Genomic DNA, 20,035 nt, shown 5'->3' on the forward strand with positions numbered 1-20,035 from the left:
CGGATGGGCGTCCCCGGGAGCCAATGGACGCGCCGGGAGGCGGGGCAGGGAGGCCGAGGGGGCGGGATTTCCCGCACGGCCGCTCGGCGCCTGGAGAAGGCTGTGCGGGCGGGGACGGCTGCAGCCCCTGCCGGAGAGGGCGGGCCGGGGTCAGCTGCGGCGGGCGGGCCGGCGCGGGGAGCTGTGGGCGGCAGCTGCGTCTCCTGCCACCGCCCTCCCTCCGCCACGATGCCGGGGATCGACAAGCTGCCCATCGAGGAGACGCTGGAGGACAGCCCGCAGGTGAGGCGCGGGAGCTGGTGGGCGACGAGGGAGAGCCCAGCGGGCCGACCCCAGGTCTGGCGCCTCCGCGGCTCCCGCAGGTGCCCGCCCCGGCCCAGGTGGGGGCCGCCGCCGCCCTAGGTCACCGCCCGTCGCAGGCCGCGCCCCGAATTGTGGAGGCTGGGCCCGCCGCCCAAGGCCCGCGTGGGCCTGCTCGGCTGGGCCGAGGGCCGCAGGCGGAGACCGAGCCGCTGGTGCTCGTGGGCCGGGCGGTCACGTACGCGCGCGGGTCTCCTTTTTATTTGACGAAAGGCGCCGTTTTTATCGCGGTGATGTGAGGTGCCAAATCTCGATCCTGGAATTTTCTCCCTGAGAACCTCTTCAGAAAAATTGCAGAAGGGAGAGAAACCCCGATAGTCTTATTTAATGATTTCCGAGGCTCAGCAAGCTAGGGAAGGAAATGAATCGTTTTTCTTTGGGAGAGGCTGTAAGGTTGTGTGTGGAGCCCTAATGGCAAAGCCCGTGACGGGTCCCGGAGCCCAAGACCGCTCTCCCCGCCGAGTGTGCCCGTGTCGCGGCCGTGACTGTGGTCGCTGTCACTCGAGCTGTGCACGGCGAGGGATGGACGGTGCCTTCGCCGCTCCGCGACTGCTGCGCTGCTCCCTGCAGACTTGGCCTTAATAAACTCATCAAAATAAAAGCCCTGTGTTCTGTGCGTCGGAATGATGCTGATGTGGTTGCTCTAGCTTAAGACAGTTTTGGAAAATGTAACCATTTAATATGTTTTCAATACTGCAGAATGAAAGCAGCTATATTTTTTAAAATGTTGGCAGGGGCTGTAACTTGCATAGGGAAAACTTCATCTCTAAGCCGTTTTACACGATAATTTAAACGGTTTAAGACGGTGTTGCTGGTTGGACACTATTTAGAATGAAACATTTCTGAATTGTTGCTGATTTAGAAATGCAGTTGCACCATTTCGTGTGTCTTTACAGTTGAACATGGCCCCCAAAGAAGAAAAGCAGAAGAGGTCTAGATCTCCTTTTCCTGGATGGCACTTCTGCCATGGATTTTGTGCCAATGTTAATTGCCAAGTTGAAATGGGGCTCTGATTGTAGAATTGATTTGTTCTTTTTTATTCTGAAAGTTATCTTCACAGGCCAGTTGCCTGCTGCTAATGTACTCTTATGAGCCGATAGTGACAAAAAGAGAAACTCACATTTGGTTTATCTTGACTGCCAGTATACTCGGTTCAATTTTTTTCTTGATGATTTCTCCATATAAAGTTATAAACTGTATTTGTTTCAGATGATTTGCAAAAAGTTTGTGGAATTGGTCAGGTGTACTTTGTCATTTTACTTTTTATTATGTAAGATTCAACAGGTTGCCTTACCTTTCTTCTCTTACTTGGCTTTTTTTTTTAAATAGCCCATAAAGACTATAAACGGCTCAGAATGGATTGCACACTGCCCTGGAAATGACTTGTGAGGCAGAGATAAACTCTTGACTCATCTAATGTCTTGAGGTTTTTGCCAGATTAGTTTACAACTTAAGAATTGTGTTTTTTTTTTTTCTTTACAAGCATGCATCATACTAGTGTCCGTTTTACAATATATTTGTTTGTTTTTTGAGATGGGGATCTTGCTATGTTTCCCAGTCTGGAGAGCAATGGCTGTTCACAGACACTATCGTAGTGCACTGTGTCCTGGAACACCTATGCTGAAGTGATCCTCCTGCCTCAGCCTCCCTAGCAGCTGGGAATACAGGCGTGTGCCACTGTGCCAGCTTTTTTTTTTTTTTTTTTTTTCCTGAGACGGGGTTTTGCTCTTGTTGCCCAGGCTGGAGTGCAATGTTGCAATCTTGGCTCACTGCAACCTCTGCCTCCCGGGTTCAAGTGATTCTCATGCCTCAGCCTCCTGAGTAGCTGGGATTACAGACGTGTGCCACCACGCCCACCTAGTTTTTGTACTTTTTGTAGAGACGGGGTTTTGCCATGTTGGCCAGGCTGGTCTCGAACTCCTGACCTCAGGTGATCTGCCCGCCTTGGCCTCTCAAAGTGCTGGGATTACAGGTGTGAGCCACCACACCTGGCCTGTGCCAGCTAATTTTTAATGAAGTAGCCACATTGATATCCCTTCAATGTTGAAAGGCAATAAATTTGAACTAGGTAAAATTTACTTGGGAAAATTAATTGGTACAACTGGGATTTAGGAAGTGTACATACTTGGAGGTGATTCTTAGGTCGAACCTGTGGCAGAATGCAAAGCCTTGGATCTAGGGTTGACGAGGTTTTTAGTCATCACTGCCACTTACTACCGTCTGCTTTAGGGCAAATCATTCAACTTCTCTGAACCTCAGCTGTTGTGTCTTAATGACATGTTTTTATTTTTGACCCTGATTAAAAAGAAATAATAGTTGCTTCCTTCAGAAAAATTGGAAGGTCCAGAAAAGAATAACACACAATTACCTGTTGGTTACCCAGCAAAACCTTATTAACAGTTTGCTTTCTTTATTCTACTGTTTTTTTTTCTTCTACATGTTTTAATGGAATGGAGATTATATTGTGCATAATGATCTTTATCCTGATTTTAACTTAACATTATCACTTAAGTATCTTCACATGTTTTTACATTCCAAATAAAAACATTTGAAGACCACACATTTCCTTAACTGATTTCACAACCCTTTGCTGGACTTTTAGAGTTTTCCCAAAGTTTTGCTTTTATAAATAGGGCTGAGATTAATGCTTTGGAGCATAAATTTTCTTCTCAGTTTGAACTATTTTATCTAGAATAGAGTCCAAGAAGCAGAGCAGCAAAGAATATGAAGACTTTTAAAGCTCATGGTAAGTTTTTTGTTTTTTTTTTTGAGACAGAGTCTCACTGTCATGTAGGTTGGATTGCAGTGGCGCAGCCATAACTCAGAAACCTCAAACTCCTGGGCACACGCCACCAAGCTCAGCTAATTTTATTTTATTTTATTTTATTTTTCTGGAGATGGAGTTTCGCTCTTGTCGCCCAGGCTAGAGCGCAGTGGCATGATCTTGGCTCACTGCAACCTCCACCTCCCAGGTTCAAGTGATTCTGCTTCCTCAGCCTCCCAAGTAGCCCAACTAATTTAAAAATTTTTTGTAGAAGACTGGGCGTGGTGGCTCACGCCTGTAATCTCAGCACTTTGGGAGGACGAGGCGGGTGAATCACGAGGTCAGGAGTTTGAGACCGACCTGGCCAACATAGTGAAACCCCGTCTCTCCTAAAAATACAAAAAATTAGCCGGGCGTGGTGGTGGACATCTGTAATCCCAGCTACTCGGGAAGCTGAGGCAGGAGAATCACTTGAACCCGGGAGGCGGAGGTTGCAGTGAGCCGAAATTGCGCCGTTGCACTCCAGCCCAGGCAACCGTGCGAGACTCCGTCTCAAAAAAAAAAAAAGAAAATTTTTTTTTGTAAAGACAGGGTTTCACTATGTTGGCCAGGCTAGTCTTGAACTCCTGGCCTTAGTGCTGGGATTACAGATGTGAGCCACTGTACCAGGCCCTAAAAGTTTTTTGTTTGATTAGTTTTTAATTTTTTTTAGATCATTTAGATCTAATCAAAAGTGGCCTGCCAGTTGCTACCTAAAAAAGAGCCTTGGCCTGGCACAGTGGCTCATGCTTGTAAACACTTGAGGGTGGGGGTTCAAGACCACCCTGGGCCAAATAGCAAGACCTCATCTCTACAAAAAATAAAATTAGCTGGGTGTGGTGGCATGCACCTGTAGTCCCAGCTATTCAGGAGGCTAGGGCAGGAGGATCGATTGAGTCCAGGAGTCCGTGGCTGCAGTGAGCTATGATCACACCACTGCACTCCAGCCTGGGTAACAGAACGAGGCTTTGGCTCTTAAAAAAAAAAAAAAAAAAAAGCCTGGGAGTGATGGAAGACTATCCTGAATTACAGTTACCCTTCTTTTAGTTTTGATTTATAGTAACTACGTATTAAATTAGGGAGAATTTGCAAGTCCAAAATCCAGCTGATCAAACAAGCATCTTTTATTCTTAAAGATTCCACTGCCTGGAACCTAGGTGGGGAAAAAGCATGTTTGGAATTATCTTGCCCAAACCAGACAGTTCTGCAAAAGATCATCCATTGAGCCAGAAAATCTTAAGCTTATAGTAGATGCCTTGTCCATATTTATATGTTGTTTTGAAAATCAAAATCAAAATAAACCTTGTTAATTACTAAGAACAGATAATGATCTTTAAAAAATTAATTGATTTTATGTGTAGATATGTATCTTAGTGATTCATCTATGATAGAACAGTGAAGACAAACCCCAGTCCCAAATGGGATCTTCTGTTTTTGCATAATATGAATTAATCATGAGATGTGCCTTTCCTCCCAACATTTTGATGTCTCTGATTGGGATTCCTCTTAGAGTTGATGGTATATTAACAATTGCTATCAGCCAGGTAGCAGTAGTAATGTATTTCACATTGCCTGCAAATGTACATACTTGGTTGTTTCTCCTAGTAGCATACTGGCCAAGTGTAGTCTCTCAGTGTTCAACTAACAAATCAATTTTGCCACCATTTGAGAAAGGAATATCAGTCCTGGTTGTTGTCTGAAAACCTTCCTTTGACACCTGGTGAGATGTCAAATGACATCATCAAAATTTGCTGAATGAGTATCAGTTTCTTGGAAGAAAATATTAGGGACAAAAATGGAGTACTTCTAAGAAATACTTACCTCCTCATGGCACAGAGAATGATAATGTATAGGAAAACATGCATATTGATGACTCTCGAGTTGAAAAGTGGTTCATGGGCCCGGTGCGGTGGCTCACGCCTGTAATCCCAGCACTTTGGGAGGCCGAGGCGGGCGGATCACAAGGTCAGGAGATCGAGACCATCCTGGCTAACACGATAAAACCCCGTCTCTACTAAAAATACAAAAAATTAGCCGGGTGTGGTGGCTGGCACCTGTAGTCCCAGCTACACGGGAGGCTGAGGCAGGAGAATGGCATGAATCCGGGAGGCGGAGCGTGCAGTGAGCCAGGATCACACCACTGCACTCCAGCCTGGGCGACACAGTGAGACTCTGACTCAAAAAAAACCAAAAAACAAAAAAACAAAAAAGAAAAGTGGTTCATAAGATTCGAACTCTGTGAAGTTTTAGAAATAAATTTATGATGCTTATATTTCTTATGTTTACATGAGAGCCGTATATGATAAAATTCTGTGTGAAGGTCTGTTTTCATAAATATAAGGTAAAAAATTCAAGACATAAGAAAACCTTAAATCATAGCTTAATTGCCAGCATTGTTTTGTTTGAGTAGTACAAAAATAAAAATGATGCATCTTACAATGGATACCATCGTAGATTTGATGAAATGGTACCATATTGATTCTATTTTTTAAGCTACTAACTTTAAACAAACAGTAATTATCCAGTGTTGAAGTTGATATTGTTAGCTTAAAATAGGGAATCTGTTTCAACTTGCTTTGCGCTGAGAAGAGCTTTTAAATTTAATTATGCTACAAGTTTTTACATAAATATGTAACTCCTTGAATTGGAATTACCCATTTTTAGAAAAAAAACAAAAACAAAAAAAAAGAAGTGGCAGATTTTCCTTAAGAATGGCACTAGCCAAACAAGATTTCCTGATGCTTTCTTTTTTACATCTTAAAATAGCACTATATGGAATTGTAGTGGAGTGTTTGAAAAATATTCTGTCAAATCTAAATCTCTGAGGCCTGGGGAAGTAGAGGACTGAAAATAGGGACTTACTGGCATCATGATTTTGTGTCTTTTCCCCTTCTTTATACTATATTGACTTAGCTTCCTCCTCTGAAAATAGGAAGCTAAGGAATAAGTTGATTTAAGAAAAAAAAATTTTTGGCCATGTGTGGTGGCTCACACCTGACCTGTAATCCCAGCACTTTGGGAGGCTGAGGTAGGAGAATTGCTTGAGCCCAGGTGTTTGAAACCAGCCTGAGCAGCATAGTGAGACCCTGTCACTACAAAAAATAGAAAAAAAGTAGCCAGACATGGTGGCACATGTCTGTAGTCCCAGCTACCTGGGAGGCTGAGGTGGGAGGATTTTTTGAGCTCAGGAGGTCAAGGCTGCAGTGAGCCGAGATCATGTTACTGCACTCCAGCCTGGGAGAAGAATGAGACCCTATCTCAATCAACAACAGCGACACCCACAACAGTTTCTAAGGCTGAGGCATAAATTATTTTTAGAATAAAAATACATCTTTTAGATTTTAAGCTGCAGTTATCTCCAGTAGTTATTGGTATTTTCATTCTTCCCCTGGGCCTTTGGGATGTAATGTGAGTATGTCTACCTTGCCTTTGATAGCCTTAGTTTCCTTATCTTTGATAAATTTTTATTGACATTCTTTTTTTTTTTTTTTTTTTTTGAGACGGAGTCTCCCTCTATTGCCCAAGCTGGAGTGCAGTGGCACGATCTCGGCTCACTGCAAGCTCCGCCTCCCAGGTTCACGCCATTCTCCTGCCTCAGCCTCCCGAGTAGCTGGGACTACAGGGGCCTGCCACCATGCCCGGCTAATTTTTTTGTATTTTTAGTAGAGACGGGGTTTCACCGTGTTAGCCAGGATGGTCTCAATCTCCTGACCTCGTGATCCACCCGCCTTGGCCTCCGAAAGTGCTGGGATTACAGGCGTGAGCTACCGCACCCGGCCTGACATTCTTAACATTTACTTATAAGCTTTCCCCCTTAAAATAAAGATAATTAAAAAAATTTTTTTTATTTTGAGACAGAGTCTTGCTTTGTCGCCCGCCCAGGCTGAAGTGCAGTGGCGTGATCTCGGCTCACTGCAACCTTCACCTCCCAAGTTCAAGCTATTCTCTTGCCTCAGCCTCCTGAGTAGCTGTGACTACAGGCACGTGACACCACACCCGGCTAATTTTTTGTATTTTTAGTAGAAACGGGGTTTCACTGTGTTAACCAGGATGGTCTCAATCTCCTGACCTCATGATCTGCCTGCCTCGGCCTCCCAAAGTGCTGAGATTACAGGCATGAACTACTGTGCTCGGCCTAAAATGAAGATAATTTTTAAATGTGCATGGTAGAAAAATGACAAAACAAAACAAAAGCCAAACAATATAGACATGTATAAAGAAGAAGAAAGGAAAACCCCCAAATTGTGCATTCAGAAAAACCTAGTTAGCATTTTATATGCTGAAGAGTTGGCCATGTTGGGGAGGGTGTACTGTGGTATTTTTAGATTAGGACAGGAAGGGGTTTGGCCTCTTCTAGCAAAAACTGTAGAAGAAATAATCATACTAAATTATCCTGAAGTAAGACATTTAAAATATACTATATGGAATGCTGTTAATTTAGCTTTGAATGTTTCTGTTGATTTGTTCTTAGTTTATAGAATTTTTAGTTTATGAAAATATACCTCTGTTGTTTCTCCTAAAGTTTGTGTGACATAGTTGGAAAATACCTCTGCTTTGTTGAAGTGAAACTAAGAACAAAAAAAAACAGACTTCTTAACATTACTATCAAAAGAGACAAAATAGATTAAAACTCAGAATTACTAGAACTTTAATATCCTACGATTTTTGCTTCCTTTAGAAAAAATATTTTTCCATCTGATTTGTATAATGATTAACATAAACTTATTGCTATTGTTTTATACAGACAAGGTCTTTACTAGGTGTATTTGAAGAAGATGCCACAGCTATTTCCAACTATATGAACCAGTTGTATCAAGCTATGCATCGGATTTATGATGCACAGGTAAAACACTAAGGACTAACTTGATGCTTTTAAAACACGAATCTTTAAGCCTCATGAGGACAGATAGTGTCTGTCTTGTTTACCACTGCTTTAGCCCTGTGTTAGGCTCATAGTAATAAATATTTGTTGAATGGATTAATGAACATTGAGTGTATTACAGAACTGACATTTCAACTACTAGTGTACAGTTTGTAGTACTACAAAAGTGATAGACGATTGAAGCATCTGCCCATTCTCCCCAAACATGGTTTGGGGGGAACCCCCCATTAAACTCACTGATAGTGATCTTTCCTAAGATTTGAATGAAGACCCCATGTCATCACCGGTATTTTCCCTAATCATGCTTATTACAATCTTATGGAGCACTTCCCCACCCCCACTTTTTTTTTTTTTTTTGAGATGGAGCTTTGCTCTTGTTGCCCAGGCTGGAGTGCAGTAGTGTGATCTTGGGTCACCGCAACCTCCGCCCCCCAGGTTCAAGTGAGTCTCCTGCCTCAGCCTCTCAAGTAGCTGGGATTACAGGCATGCACCAGCACGCCCGGCTAATTTTGTATTTTTAGTAGAGACAGGGTTTCTCCATGTTGGTCAGGCTGGTCTCGAACTCCCGACCTCAGGTGATCCGCCCGCCTTGGCCTCCCAAAGTGCTGAGATTGTACCCGGCCCTTTTTTTTTTTTTTTTTGGAGATGGAGTTTTGCTAATGTCTCCCAGGCTGGAGTGCAATGGTGCAATCTCAGCTCACTGCACCCTCCACCTCCCAGGTTCAAGCAATTCTTCTGACTCATCCTCCTGAGTAGCTGGAACTACAGGCATGCACTACTACGCCCAGATAATTTTGTATTTTTAGTAGAGGCAGGGTTTCACCATGTTGGCCAGGCTGGTCTCGAACTCCTGACCTCAGGTGATCTGCCCGCCTCGGCCTCCCAAAGTGCTGGGATTACAGGCGTGAGCCACTGCACCTGGCCAACACTTTCCCTTTTTCAGTGGAGGATTTGAAAGTTGGCTGCCTCTGTCTAGTTAAAAGAAGGCACTAAAAATTAGATGTACCTCTGGAGTACAAGAAGATGAAGGGTATGACTAAGTTTTCTTATTGACCAGCAATAAAATTTGAAGCTATGTTTGGATAACTTAATTATAAGCTTAAACAGCAACCTAGGTTCTGTAATATACTTTCTTTGGGATTAATTAAGCGTACAAGTTTTTTTTTTTTCCCTTCTCATATTGTTTGCTTTCTGGCTTCACATTTTCATTACGTACTTAAGAGTTGCTATGTTGTTGTTTAGTTTTTCCTTGTGATCAGGCTCTGAAGCTTTGCTTTCTGACTACAGAGATATATGATTAATATGTTAAAGAAATGTTCTATTTGTTATATTCACCAAAAAAACTAAATTAAAGTTTTTCATATGGCTGTGTTTCATATGGCTGTGTTGCTATGTTATATGACTGGGTCAGCCACATTTTGGTTGTATGTTATTAAGTGCTTACTGTAGTCTAGTATCAGCATCTACAGAGGGCAATAATCAGTCATCAACGTAGATGCTCTAAAGATTTTGCTAAGGTTATATCAGTTTATTTCTAGGCTTTAAAGTATTTAGTGCTTAGTTTTTATTAGCAAAAAACAAACACCAGGAACACTGCTGAATTCCTTGAGAGTGTCTATTTTATGGTTTGAGTTTTCTTTTAAAGTGCTTTAATGGTAGTACCCCTTTCCAGTGATTTAATGAAGGTTTTAAAAAACATGTACAATATTTATGTTAAGTGATAATAAATAAATTAGGTATTTAATTAGAAAAAACTAAAACTTTTTTCTCAGTAATATGCTAATTTGAATGCTTTTTCCATAGAATGAATTAAGTGCAGCAACACACCTGACCTCAAAACTTTTAAAAGAATATGAAAAACAGGTATTGTATATCAAAGTTTTAAAAGCATAATTTTAAAAGTATAGTATCTGTATAGATAGACTTTCAACAAGAATCCTTAAGTTTTCTTGAATTCACAGAATATGCCATTGAAATTTCATGATAGCACTTATGTTCAGATAATTTTAATGATTTAATATTAAATACAGAGGCTATCTAGTTTACTTGTTTTCTTTTTACAAATGAAGAAGTTGTGACTTGCTGAACATTACAGTGTTATTGGAGGAACTGGAGCTAAATGCTAAATCTTTGAACTTCAGTACAGTGGGTATTCCAATATGCCATGTCAATTGCTTACTTAATAAACAATTAATGTTTATTATATACATTACACAATTTTAGTTAAATGATATTTTAGAGCTTTTTCAAAATTTTGGAAGTTTTCTGAAGTTATTTAAAAATGTAAATTATAGTAATGTCATTCCCAAAAGACACAGCATTGAAACTTTACCTCATCTGTTTCTTGCTTTTCAGCGTTTTCCATTGGGAGGTGATGATGAGGTTATGAGCTCTACATTGCAACAGTTTTCAAAAGTTATAGATGAGGTAAACGTTTATTTTATTATGCTTGATTAAATGGTCTTATAATTAAGTTACCCAGTTGCTTAGCTTTTATTTTATGAATAAAGCTCTATTAAAGAGATGACTAAAGAGGAACCTTAATTCCACATCCTGGTGGCTGGCTCATTAAAACAATACTTTCTTTACCTGATTAAACATTGTTTTCCAGGAATAAACTTACAGATGTGCTTCTTCTATACGCAGTCCGTGTTAACATTCAGTCTTGACATGTGTCATTTGATGTAGGCAGGGAGAGAAGAGTTAGGTAGTGAACTACATCTGGGTTCTTTGTGGTTGCTCTTTTGCTATTAAGCAACATTTTACTGTTTAGTCTTTATTAATCCTGCTATCCTAAACAGCCAGAATCAACCCTGAATTCCTCAAATCAGTCATCACAACAAATCATTAAAACAAAGACCTAAAAGGTAAGAGGAAAAAAAGGTAGTGAGAGATTATGGAGAATTGTTAACTGTTCTCTACTGTTGCAGTAAAACCTCTTCTTTTCACATGGACCATTTGATAGTCCTGTGTTTTCTAGACTCTTAACTGGAAAAGTAATTTTTTTGAAATATTTTAATAACTCATTATAGCAAAATGTTTTACCGGGAAATCAAGATAAAGAAATAATGTAATTTTTTTCATTTAAAAAAATTGTGGTAAAGTATGCATAGCATAAAATTTGTCATTCATGATATTTAGTGCATTCACAGTGCTATGCAACCATAACCACTGTATGGTTTTTAGGACATTTTCATCATCTCCAAGGAAGCCTTGTGCCCGTTAAGCAGTGTATTAGTCTGTTTTCACACTGCTGATAAAGACATACCTGAGATGAGTAATTTATAAAGAAAAAGAGGTTTAATGGACTCACAGTTCCATGTGGCTGGGGAGGCCTCACAATCATGGCGGAAGGCGAAAGGCACATCTTACATGGCGGCAGATGAGAGAGAATGAAAGACAAGTGAAAGGGGAACCCCTTAGAAAATCATCAGATCTCGTGAAACTTATTCACTACCACGAGAACAGTATAGGGGAAACTGCCCCCATGATTCAGTTATCTCCCATGGGGCCCCTCCCACAACATGTGGGAATTATGGGAGCTACAATTGAAGATGAGATTTGGGTGGGGACACAGCCAAACCATATCAAGCAGTCACTTCCACCTCCCTGCTCCCTCAGCCCTTGTCAACCACTAATCTTCTTTCTGTATGGATTTGCCTACTTTTGATATTTCATATAAATGGACTCATAATTTCAGACTTTTTAGTGTCTGTTTTCACTTAGCATAATGTGTTCAAGGTTCATTCATGTTGTAATATGCCTCAGTACTTCATTCCTTTTTTGGCTAAATAAAATTTCATTGTTATGGATATACCAAGTTTTGTTTATCTGGTCATCTCTTTATATATCTGTGTATCTGTTTATCTAGTCATTGTTTATTTGTGTTGTTTCTACCTTTTAACTAGTTCAAATAATGTTATTATGAGCATTCATATACAAGATTGTTTTTTTTGTTTTGAACAACAGTTTTCAGTTCTCTTGAGTAGGTACCCAGAAATGGGATTGCTGGATCATTGCGTGGTAATTTTATGTTTATTTAAAAGTTAAATAATTTTAGAAAACCACCAAACTGTTTTCTACAGTGCCTGCACCATTTTACATTCCTACCAGCAATGTAGGAGGGTTCCAGTTTTTCCACATCCTCGCCAACAATTATTTTAGTTTGTGTGTATTTAAAATTTTTTTAAAAATTAATGGCCATCTGAGTGAGTGTCAAATGGTATCTCATTGTGGTTTTGATTTGCATTTTCTTAATGTCTAATGATATTGAGCACCTTTTCATGTGCTTATTGGCCATTTGTTTATCTTTGAAGAAATTATACAGATCCTTTGCCCGTTTTTAAATTGGTTGTCTTTTTATTAGTTGTAAAAGTTACCTTTCTAGATACAAGTTATTTATCAGATACATAATTGGCAAATATTTTCTCCCATTCTGAGTTGTTTTTTTTTTTTTTTCATTTTCTTGATGGTGCGCTTTCATGCATAGAAGTTTTAAATTTTGATGATGTCCATTATATATTTTCTCTTGTTCCTTGTGCTTTTAGTGTTATATGCAAGAAAGTGTTACCAAATCCAAGGTCATTCTGTGTTTTCTAAGAGTTTAGTAAATGGAATTTTTTGACTATATAGTATTTTGTACTATATCACATAATTTTTAGTGTTTTCCTATATAAAATATATCAGAACCATTTTTACTAGATTATGTTTAATTTACATAACACTGGTTAAATGTCTGTGTATAGTTATTTGGCCTTTTTGGTCTTTCTTTTTCTAGCTTAGCTCTTGTCATGCAGTGCTTTCAACTCAACTTGCTGATGCCATGATGTTCCCCATTACCCAGTTTAAAGAAAGAGATCTGAAAGGTATTGAAGTCAAGCTTATGTTTACTTTCATTGGCTGTGAGATCAACGCTTGTAAAATGCATATTACTCTGTACTTACACCATTTCTGGATGACAGCCTATGCCACTCTTACTTTGCTCAGTTACCAAACATTTATAGGAGCTCCTGCTAGATGTCAAACTAGATATTGAGAAATACCGATATGGATAAGATATCCCCTCTTTTGAGAAATTCTAGAGAAGGAAGTGGGCACATGCGTAATTACAACACTTATGTCTCTTATAATTAGGGAATGAGCAAGGTGCTGGCGGGGCTGTTAGGAGGGGGTCAGCAAGGCTTTACCCAAGGATGTGACATGAGCATTGAACAGTGAAGAGGAATTTGCCAGGAGAACAGTCATTGTTCTGTCAGAGGGACTAGAGTGCACAAGATATGGCTTTTAGAAATACACAGCCTATTTGACAGTAGCAAGAAACTCAGTGTGGCTGCAATGCTGTATGTGTTAGAGTGAGGCAGGAGATGAATCCAGAAATAGAGTAGATGGGAGTAGGTCATGCTAAGAGGCTAGACTTCAGATTATGAGCGAAGGAGAAGCCAATGGGGGTCTTTAAGGAGAGACACAATTCCTTTGGAGGATGGAATAGAGTAGCCTTGTTATGTAGGAGACTAGACTGGGAAGTTGTGGGAGTCCAGTGAGATATGACCAAGGCCTGAGTTAGGATAGTGGCACAGGGTATAGAGGTGTGTGTATGGGCCGAAGTGGCAAGAGGTAGGGGTACTGGCACATCTAACAATCTGCAACCTACTCGTTTGTGGGTTTTATTTTTACCCACTTAGGATTACTAGGTGATACAATGAGAGTTGTATAGAGTTGGTTTTGCTTTCCCATAACTTGTAATCTCAGCCATACGCACTTACTTCCAAAATATGTAGAGAGATTAAAAATATTGAACTAATGTATCAGTGAATGGTAAAGTATTTAAATTATACATGGAATACAGACAAATGCGTATTATACTATTCTACACCTACACCATTTCTGGACTGCAACCCGTGCCACCTTTACTTTATTCAGTCACCAATACATCTAATGTATTTTAAAGATGGAATTACTAATTGTGGTTGTGATCCTCAAGAATGGTCATTTCTAAGGTCTAGAACAAGATCTCTTTTCTTCAGTGTAAGGGGACTGAATGGCATAATCTTATTAATGAGATGTTTTGTTTCTCATTTAGCATTTGAATATTTAGATTCATATATCAAAAATGCATGATTCTGGCACTAAATCAGAATATTTGCATATCTTACCATTTACAGTGGGTTTTTAAATTTGTTTTTATGTCATATCACTAATTTGTAGCAAGTAGATTTTCTGGTGGTGTAACTGTTGCTAATGATAGTAAATGTTTCATAGACTAGCTGAAACACAGAGTAGCTTTTTCACCCTGAATGTTGAACTATGAAATATTATTTTGAGTTTTAATTATAGTTTAAGTAGCAGTTATTGTTTTCCAAACAAATGTATTTCATAAATGTGCCAAACTTAAATTATTCTTGAACTTTTTCAGAAATACTAACATTAAAGGAAGTATTTCAGATTGCAAGTAATGGTAAGCCCTATAATTTGCACACTTATTTCTTGCAGTGATGTATTTGTTTATCAGTGCATATCTGTGGCCAGATTCTTTGTAATAATTGAAAAAAAACCAATTAAAAATAAGTGAACATTACTTAAATGAGTATTGCTACTTAAATTACACTGTTTATACAGTGTAATTTAAGAAAAATCTTAAGGAAATTAAGTCTTACAGGTTACTATCTTCATAATGCCTAAAGAGGTAGTGTAATATTTTACCCTTCTTGTTCTTTTATATATCCCAATTTTTCTTTAATGAGTGTTTTATATATATATATATATTTTAAGATACAGGGTCTTGCTCTGTTGCCCAGGTTGGAGTGCAGTGGCTTTTCAAGCCACAATCATAGCATAGTGTAGTGATCCTGCTGCCCCATCCTCCTGAGTAGCTGGGACTATTGGCATATGCCACTGTGTCTAAGCTGCGTTTGCTATTTTTGTACTAGAAAATACTTTAAAAAGCTTTAGTGCATTAGTTTCCTTGGAATTAATTTTTTAAAAACCAATTTGAGAAGTAGACACATAATTTAGGGGAAATTTGGCTGTGGGGAAAATTGAGTGCAGTGGTCATGTGGTAGGAAATTCTTGTTTTAGTACGTTTGTGGAAAGGTGCACATGTGAAGACCATTGAAAGCATTTGTAAGTTTTGAAAAGTACTGTTGTATTGTTAACACTCATTTCTTTTTTCCAGATCATGATGCTGCGATTAATAGATATAGCCGTTTATCAAAAAAAAGAGAAAATGACAAGGTGTGGTACATATTTATTCCTTCGGTGTCATAATTAACTATTCATTAGGTGGTTTAGTTTTTCCTCTATCAAAATAGAGCCAGCAGTTACTTTGTATGTTTTGTTATATTACTATTCGTTTATTCTTTCCTTCTAGCTGTTCAAAACCTTTCTGATAATCATTGACCTCTTTAAACAAAATATTTTCTTCTGCCAAAATTTGATGTTATAAGTAAATATAACTATTCTGGAAATTTAACTGATGCCCAGTATATAACATTGCCTTTTGTTGCTTTGTATTTTGATGACATGGCATTGGTTCTGTTTGAATATATAGGTGTGTTCAAAAATGTCTTCTGAGATAGAGTGGTCACACACATAATGAAATTCTGTTATGAGGCCCTCCTTATTTATAGACATATATATCTTTTGATATTTGTTCAAGGAGTGAAATACAGAAATTTTACACTATATTTGAGGAGAAATGCATTCAAGTAAAGATGAGAGTACAGAGTATTAACAGGTTCTTTTGGGCGTGCCTTAAGATCATGTCTTTCTCCAGCATCTAGTCCAAGGCTTGATGTGTAGGTCTTTCTAGATGCTTGTGACTGAGGTGATCTCTGTGCCTGGGTGTCGGTGTCTGCAGCCTTGGCTGCAGCTGCTGGTGGAAACACAGTGACTGCTTGTGGGAATCCACAGTTGGGTAGGATTTACTGTGCAACAGCTACTGTGACAAAGGAAATGTTTCTCACACAAAGTTTAGTACAAAGATTGATTTCCTTTTCGTTTCTAATTTTAGCTGCAGACTACTACTTAATGGTGTATTGATAAAATGTATACATGTGAGATCTCTATTAGTCACTTGGCCTTAGAGAAGTAGTTAAAGGCTCTGGGTATAAAATTTGATATATTTTACATTACTTCTGGCTGCTCAAGGTATTTTAAAAAACACTCTGTCACGAACTTCATTTTATTTAAAAATTCATTGAGCACCTAATATACGTCAAGCAGTCTGTTGGGTACCTTGGGGGAACAACATGAATAGGCTTCACCCCTGCCCTCAAAGACTGGATACTCCACATTTATTGAAGGCTACCTGTGTGAAGGCATGCAGATGGACTAGGAACCAGAGTACAAGGATGACAAGAAGGCATGAATTAACTCTGTTATTAGTTAAATACAATTATAGGGGTTTTAATAAAATGCTGAGAGAGCACAGAGAGGGCAGCAGTTCGCTTTGATTGGTGAATTGGGAAAGGTTACACTTTTTTTTTTTTTTTTTGAGACAGGGCCTCATTCTCTCTCCCAGGCAGGAGTGCAGTGGCTCCGTCTCGGCTCACTGCAACCTCCGCCTCCTGAGTTCAAGTGATTCTCCTGTTTCAGCCTCCCCAGTAACTGGGATTACAGGTGTTAGCCACTATGCTCAGCTAATTTTTGTATTTTTAGTAGAGGTGGGGTTTCACCATGTTGGCCAGGCTGGTCTCGAATTCCTGACTTCAGGTGATCTGCCTGCCTCGGCCTCCCAAAGTGCTGGGATTACAGGCTTGAGCCACCACACATGGCCAGCAAAGGTTACACTTTTAGAAGGTGACATTTACATTAAAGATAAGTGGATAACACCAGTTTGGAATCGGAGAGAGTGCTTTCCTGAAAGAAAAACAGCCTTTCAGAGGCACATGGTGGAGTTGGGAGAGTGTAAAGATTAAGAGTACTCTGTGACAATAAAGGAAATGTTTGGAGATATGGCAGAAAGGGTAAGAAGTATATTAGTACCAGATTACTATATTAATGACCTTGAAATTTGTGTTAGAGGGAGTGGACAGCTGCCAAAGGATTCTAAGTAGGTGAATAACATCATGCAGTTGTGTTATAGAACAAACATACTAATGAAAATGTGAAGAGGACAAGACTAGAGGGTATCCAGTGAAAGGAATTGGAATAGTTTGCAGAGATATAATGAAGTCCTCAGCTAAGGTTGTTACTGAAAGTGGAGAGGAAGGAGTACTTCTGGGAGATATTTTTTTAAGTAGAATTGACAAGACTTGTGGTAATAGGAGGAATAAAAAATGAGTCCTAGATTTCTTGGATGTCTGGATGGATCCTGTAGTAATTAAGAAAGGTAAGAAACAAAGCAGAAGAACAGGTTTTGTGTACAAAACTATCTTCAGTTTTGTACATTTTTAGCACATAAACACACATAAAGAACCCAGCTGGAGATGTGTTTACTCTGTCACTTGGGAAAGTGAGAGGGAGGAGATAAAATTTGTGAGTCATTGAGTCATTGGTGTATTGGAATATTAGAATATTCTTCGTACTTGAGGATTCTAAGGAAAGCAGGAAGGCAGAAGAACCTAATGCCTATTACATAATAGGTATTCGATAAATATTTGTTGTCTGAATAAAAGAACTCTAGGGAGCACACATATTTCAAGTATGGATGAAGGAAGACAAGCAAGTGCAAGAGAGGAAGACTGATAGGGAGAGAACCAGGAGGGGAGAATGGTATGCTGTGAACTGATCAAAGTCAAAGACTAATGACTAAGCTAATAACAAACAATTGTCTGCCCTTCCTCCTTGTCGTAAGCTTTCTCTGCCATGCTTAGTTTAGTTATTGTACCATTCTTAGTTACGTACAGAATTCTGTTTTCAATATGCATTTTTTTTTTTTTTTTTGAGACAGTCTCTCTCTGTCACCCAGGCTGGAGTACAGTGGTGTGATCTTGGCTCACTGCAACCTCCCCCTCCCAGGGTGAAGCTATTCTCATGCCTCGGCCTCCCCAGTAGCTGGAATTATAGGTGTGTACCACCGCACCTGGCTAATTTTTGTTTCCATTTTTAATAGAGACAGTTTCACCATGTTGGCCAGGCTGTTCTTAAACTCCTGACCTCAAGTGATCGTCCCGCCTCGGCCTCCCAAAGTGCTGGGATTACAGGCATGAGCCACCACGCCTGGCCTCAATGTGCATTTTGTAAATTATGTGGTTGGAAGTTAAACAGGAAAATTTGCTTAACCAGTATGTTGAAGGATTTCTAAAAGATCAGAAAACAGGAACATTACTGCTTAATTGCTTGTGATACTCAATTCCTTGGGTAGGCTCTTCTCCACAGCTCCTACTGAAGTTAATACAAAATTAAGTAAATAATAGCAGATTATTTACTTAATTATTTAAATCTTTTCATTCAAAGGTGAAGTATGAAGTAACAGAAGATGTGTACACATCCAGAAAGAAACAACACCAGACCATGATGCATTATTTTTGTGCATTAAATACTCTTCAGTACAAGAAGAAAATAGCATTGTTAGAACCTCTACTTGGGTACATGCAAGCTCAGGTAAATACTGTACTGTATTTGGATTATAACTGTCCTAAAAGTTTTATATTAAGCTTGATATTTACATTAAGTATAAGGGTATTATAAACTATTTTCAACATCCTTGTTTATGTCTGTGTTTTAAGAAGTAATTTTTAAAATGTCATCAGACTATTATTTTAAGGAAGTTAGGAAGAATGGTTTTCCTTGCAAATGAAGATTTCAAATATTTTAGGTAAATGAAACCACTTGTTCACCATAGCTGGGGACTGAGAGAACTAAATGAATTTCAGAGTTACACCTATTGCTAGAGCTTCAACTAAACACTTGCTTCATAATAGATCTGAAAGAGAATAAACAAGTTTGAGTTTATCCCATATTCCTTGCATACTTCCTGAGTTAAAAATAATAGATGAACTCCAACGTGCCCAAAGAGTACATCAGGAAGGGGGCTAGAAAATTTGGGTAGTATAAGACAAAGTGTCAGTCTCCTAAAAATCAAGAGTTTAAAGAAAATTGAGGGCAGGCACGGTGCCTTACGCCTATAATCGAGCACTTTGGTAGGCCGAGGTAGGAGGATCATTTGAGTCCAGGAGTTTGAGACTAGCCTCGGCAATGTAGGGAGACCCCATCTCTACAAAAAATGAAAAAATTAGCTGGGCTTGGTAGCATGCCTCAGTGATTCCAGCAACTTGGGAGGCTGAAATGGAAGGATCCCTTGAGCCTAGGAGGCTGAGGCTGCAGTGAGGTTTTATTGTGCAGTCTGGATGACAGACGAGACCCTGTCTCAAAAAAAAAAAAAAAAAAAATTGAATCTATTTAGGTAAAAGAGTACTTTACTGATTATTCCTCAGATAGAAAACTTATCTTTGTAGTAAACATGAAATACTTTATATAATTTATTGGAAATACTTTAAAATTTATTTTCCAATTTTAAAAGATTGTTAACCATATGTATATATTACTTGTTCCAATTCAAAAAATATAAAAGGATATACAGTGGAATTTAAGTCTAACTTCCTTAATGGCTCCCTGTGCAGTAGAAGTCACAAACTACAATGTATTTTTACACAAATGGGAATATTCCTTTGTTTTTTACTTAACCATGTGTCTTAGAGATTGTTTATATGATTTACTTTAAGTATTGCTTAATCTATTTTTGTATTGTTCAATTCCCCCCACTCCCCACTCTCCAGATAAGTTTCTTTAAGATGGGTTCTGAAAATCTTAATGAACAACTGGAAGAATTTTTAGCTAATATTGGAACAAGCGTTCAGAAGTAAGTATTTTTTTCCTTAAAATTGAAAATGAAATGATGTGAATGATAACAGCTCAATGACATAATGTAAAGATATTTATCATTTACTTTCCTGAGGGAATATTTTCCTTGCCATGAGAGTTTCTTATGTGGTTCATGGTTACTTCTTGTTTTTTTTTAACCTCTTTTTTCCATAGATTGTGAACTTTGA

At 39.1% G+C, this 20,035-nt stretch overlaps 1 protein-coding gene across 2 annotated transcripts in view; it reads left to right on the forward strand.

Moving 5' to 3' along the window:
* The first annotated feature begins 51 nt into the window (after positions 1-51).
* APPL1 (adaptor protein, phosphotyrosine interacting with PH domain and leucine zipper 1) overlaps positions 52-20,035 on the forward strand; it is a 45,389-nt gene continuing 25,405 nt past the window's right edge. The window contains exons 1-10 of one of the 2 annotated variants that reach the window (XM_014344253.4): positions 211-282; positions 3,053-3,106; positions 7,908-8,006; positions 9,849-9,908; positions 10,401-10,472; positions 12,823-12,910; positions 14,458-14,499; positions 15,217-15,275; positions 18,441-18,587; positions 19,763-19,845. In XM_014344253.4, coding sequence (XP_014199739.1) covers positions 3,104-3,106; positions 7,908-8,006; positions 9,849-9,908; positions 10,401-10,472; positions 12,823-12,910; positions 14,458-14,499; positions 15,217-15,275; positions 18,441-18,587; positions 19,763-19,845 — 653 coding nt within the window. In that variant the 5' untranslated portion in view covers positions 211-282; positions 3,053-3,103. Of the gene's footprint in view, positions 283-3,052; positions 3,107-7,907; positions 8,007-9,848; positions 9,909-10,400; positions 10,473-12,822; positions 12,911-14,457; positions 14,500-15,216; positions 15,276-18,440; positions 18,588-19,762; positions 19,846-20,035 lie in introns of both variants that reach the window. The other variant, XM_003818708.6, reaches the window with a different exon arrangement.

Source organism: Pan paniscus, chromosome 2 (assembly GCF_029289425.2).
Source record: "Pan paniscus chromosome 2, NHGRI_mPanPan1-v2.0_pri, whole genome shotgun sequence".
In the NCBI taxonomy this organism is placed as follows: Eukaryota; Metazoa; Chordata; class Mammalia; order Primates; family Hominidae; genus Pan; species Pan paniscus.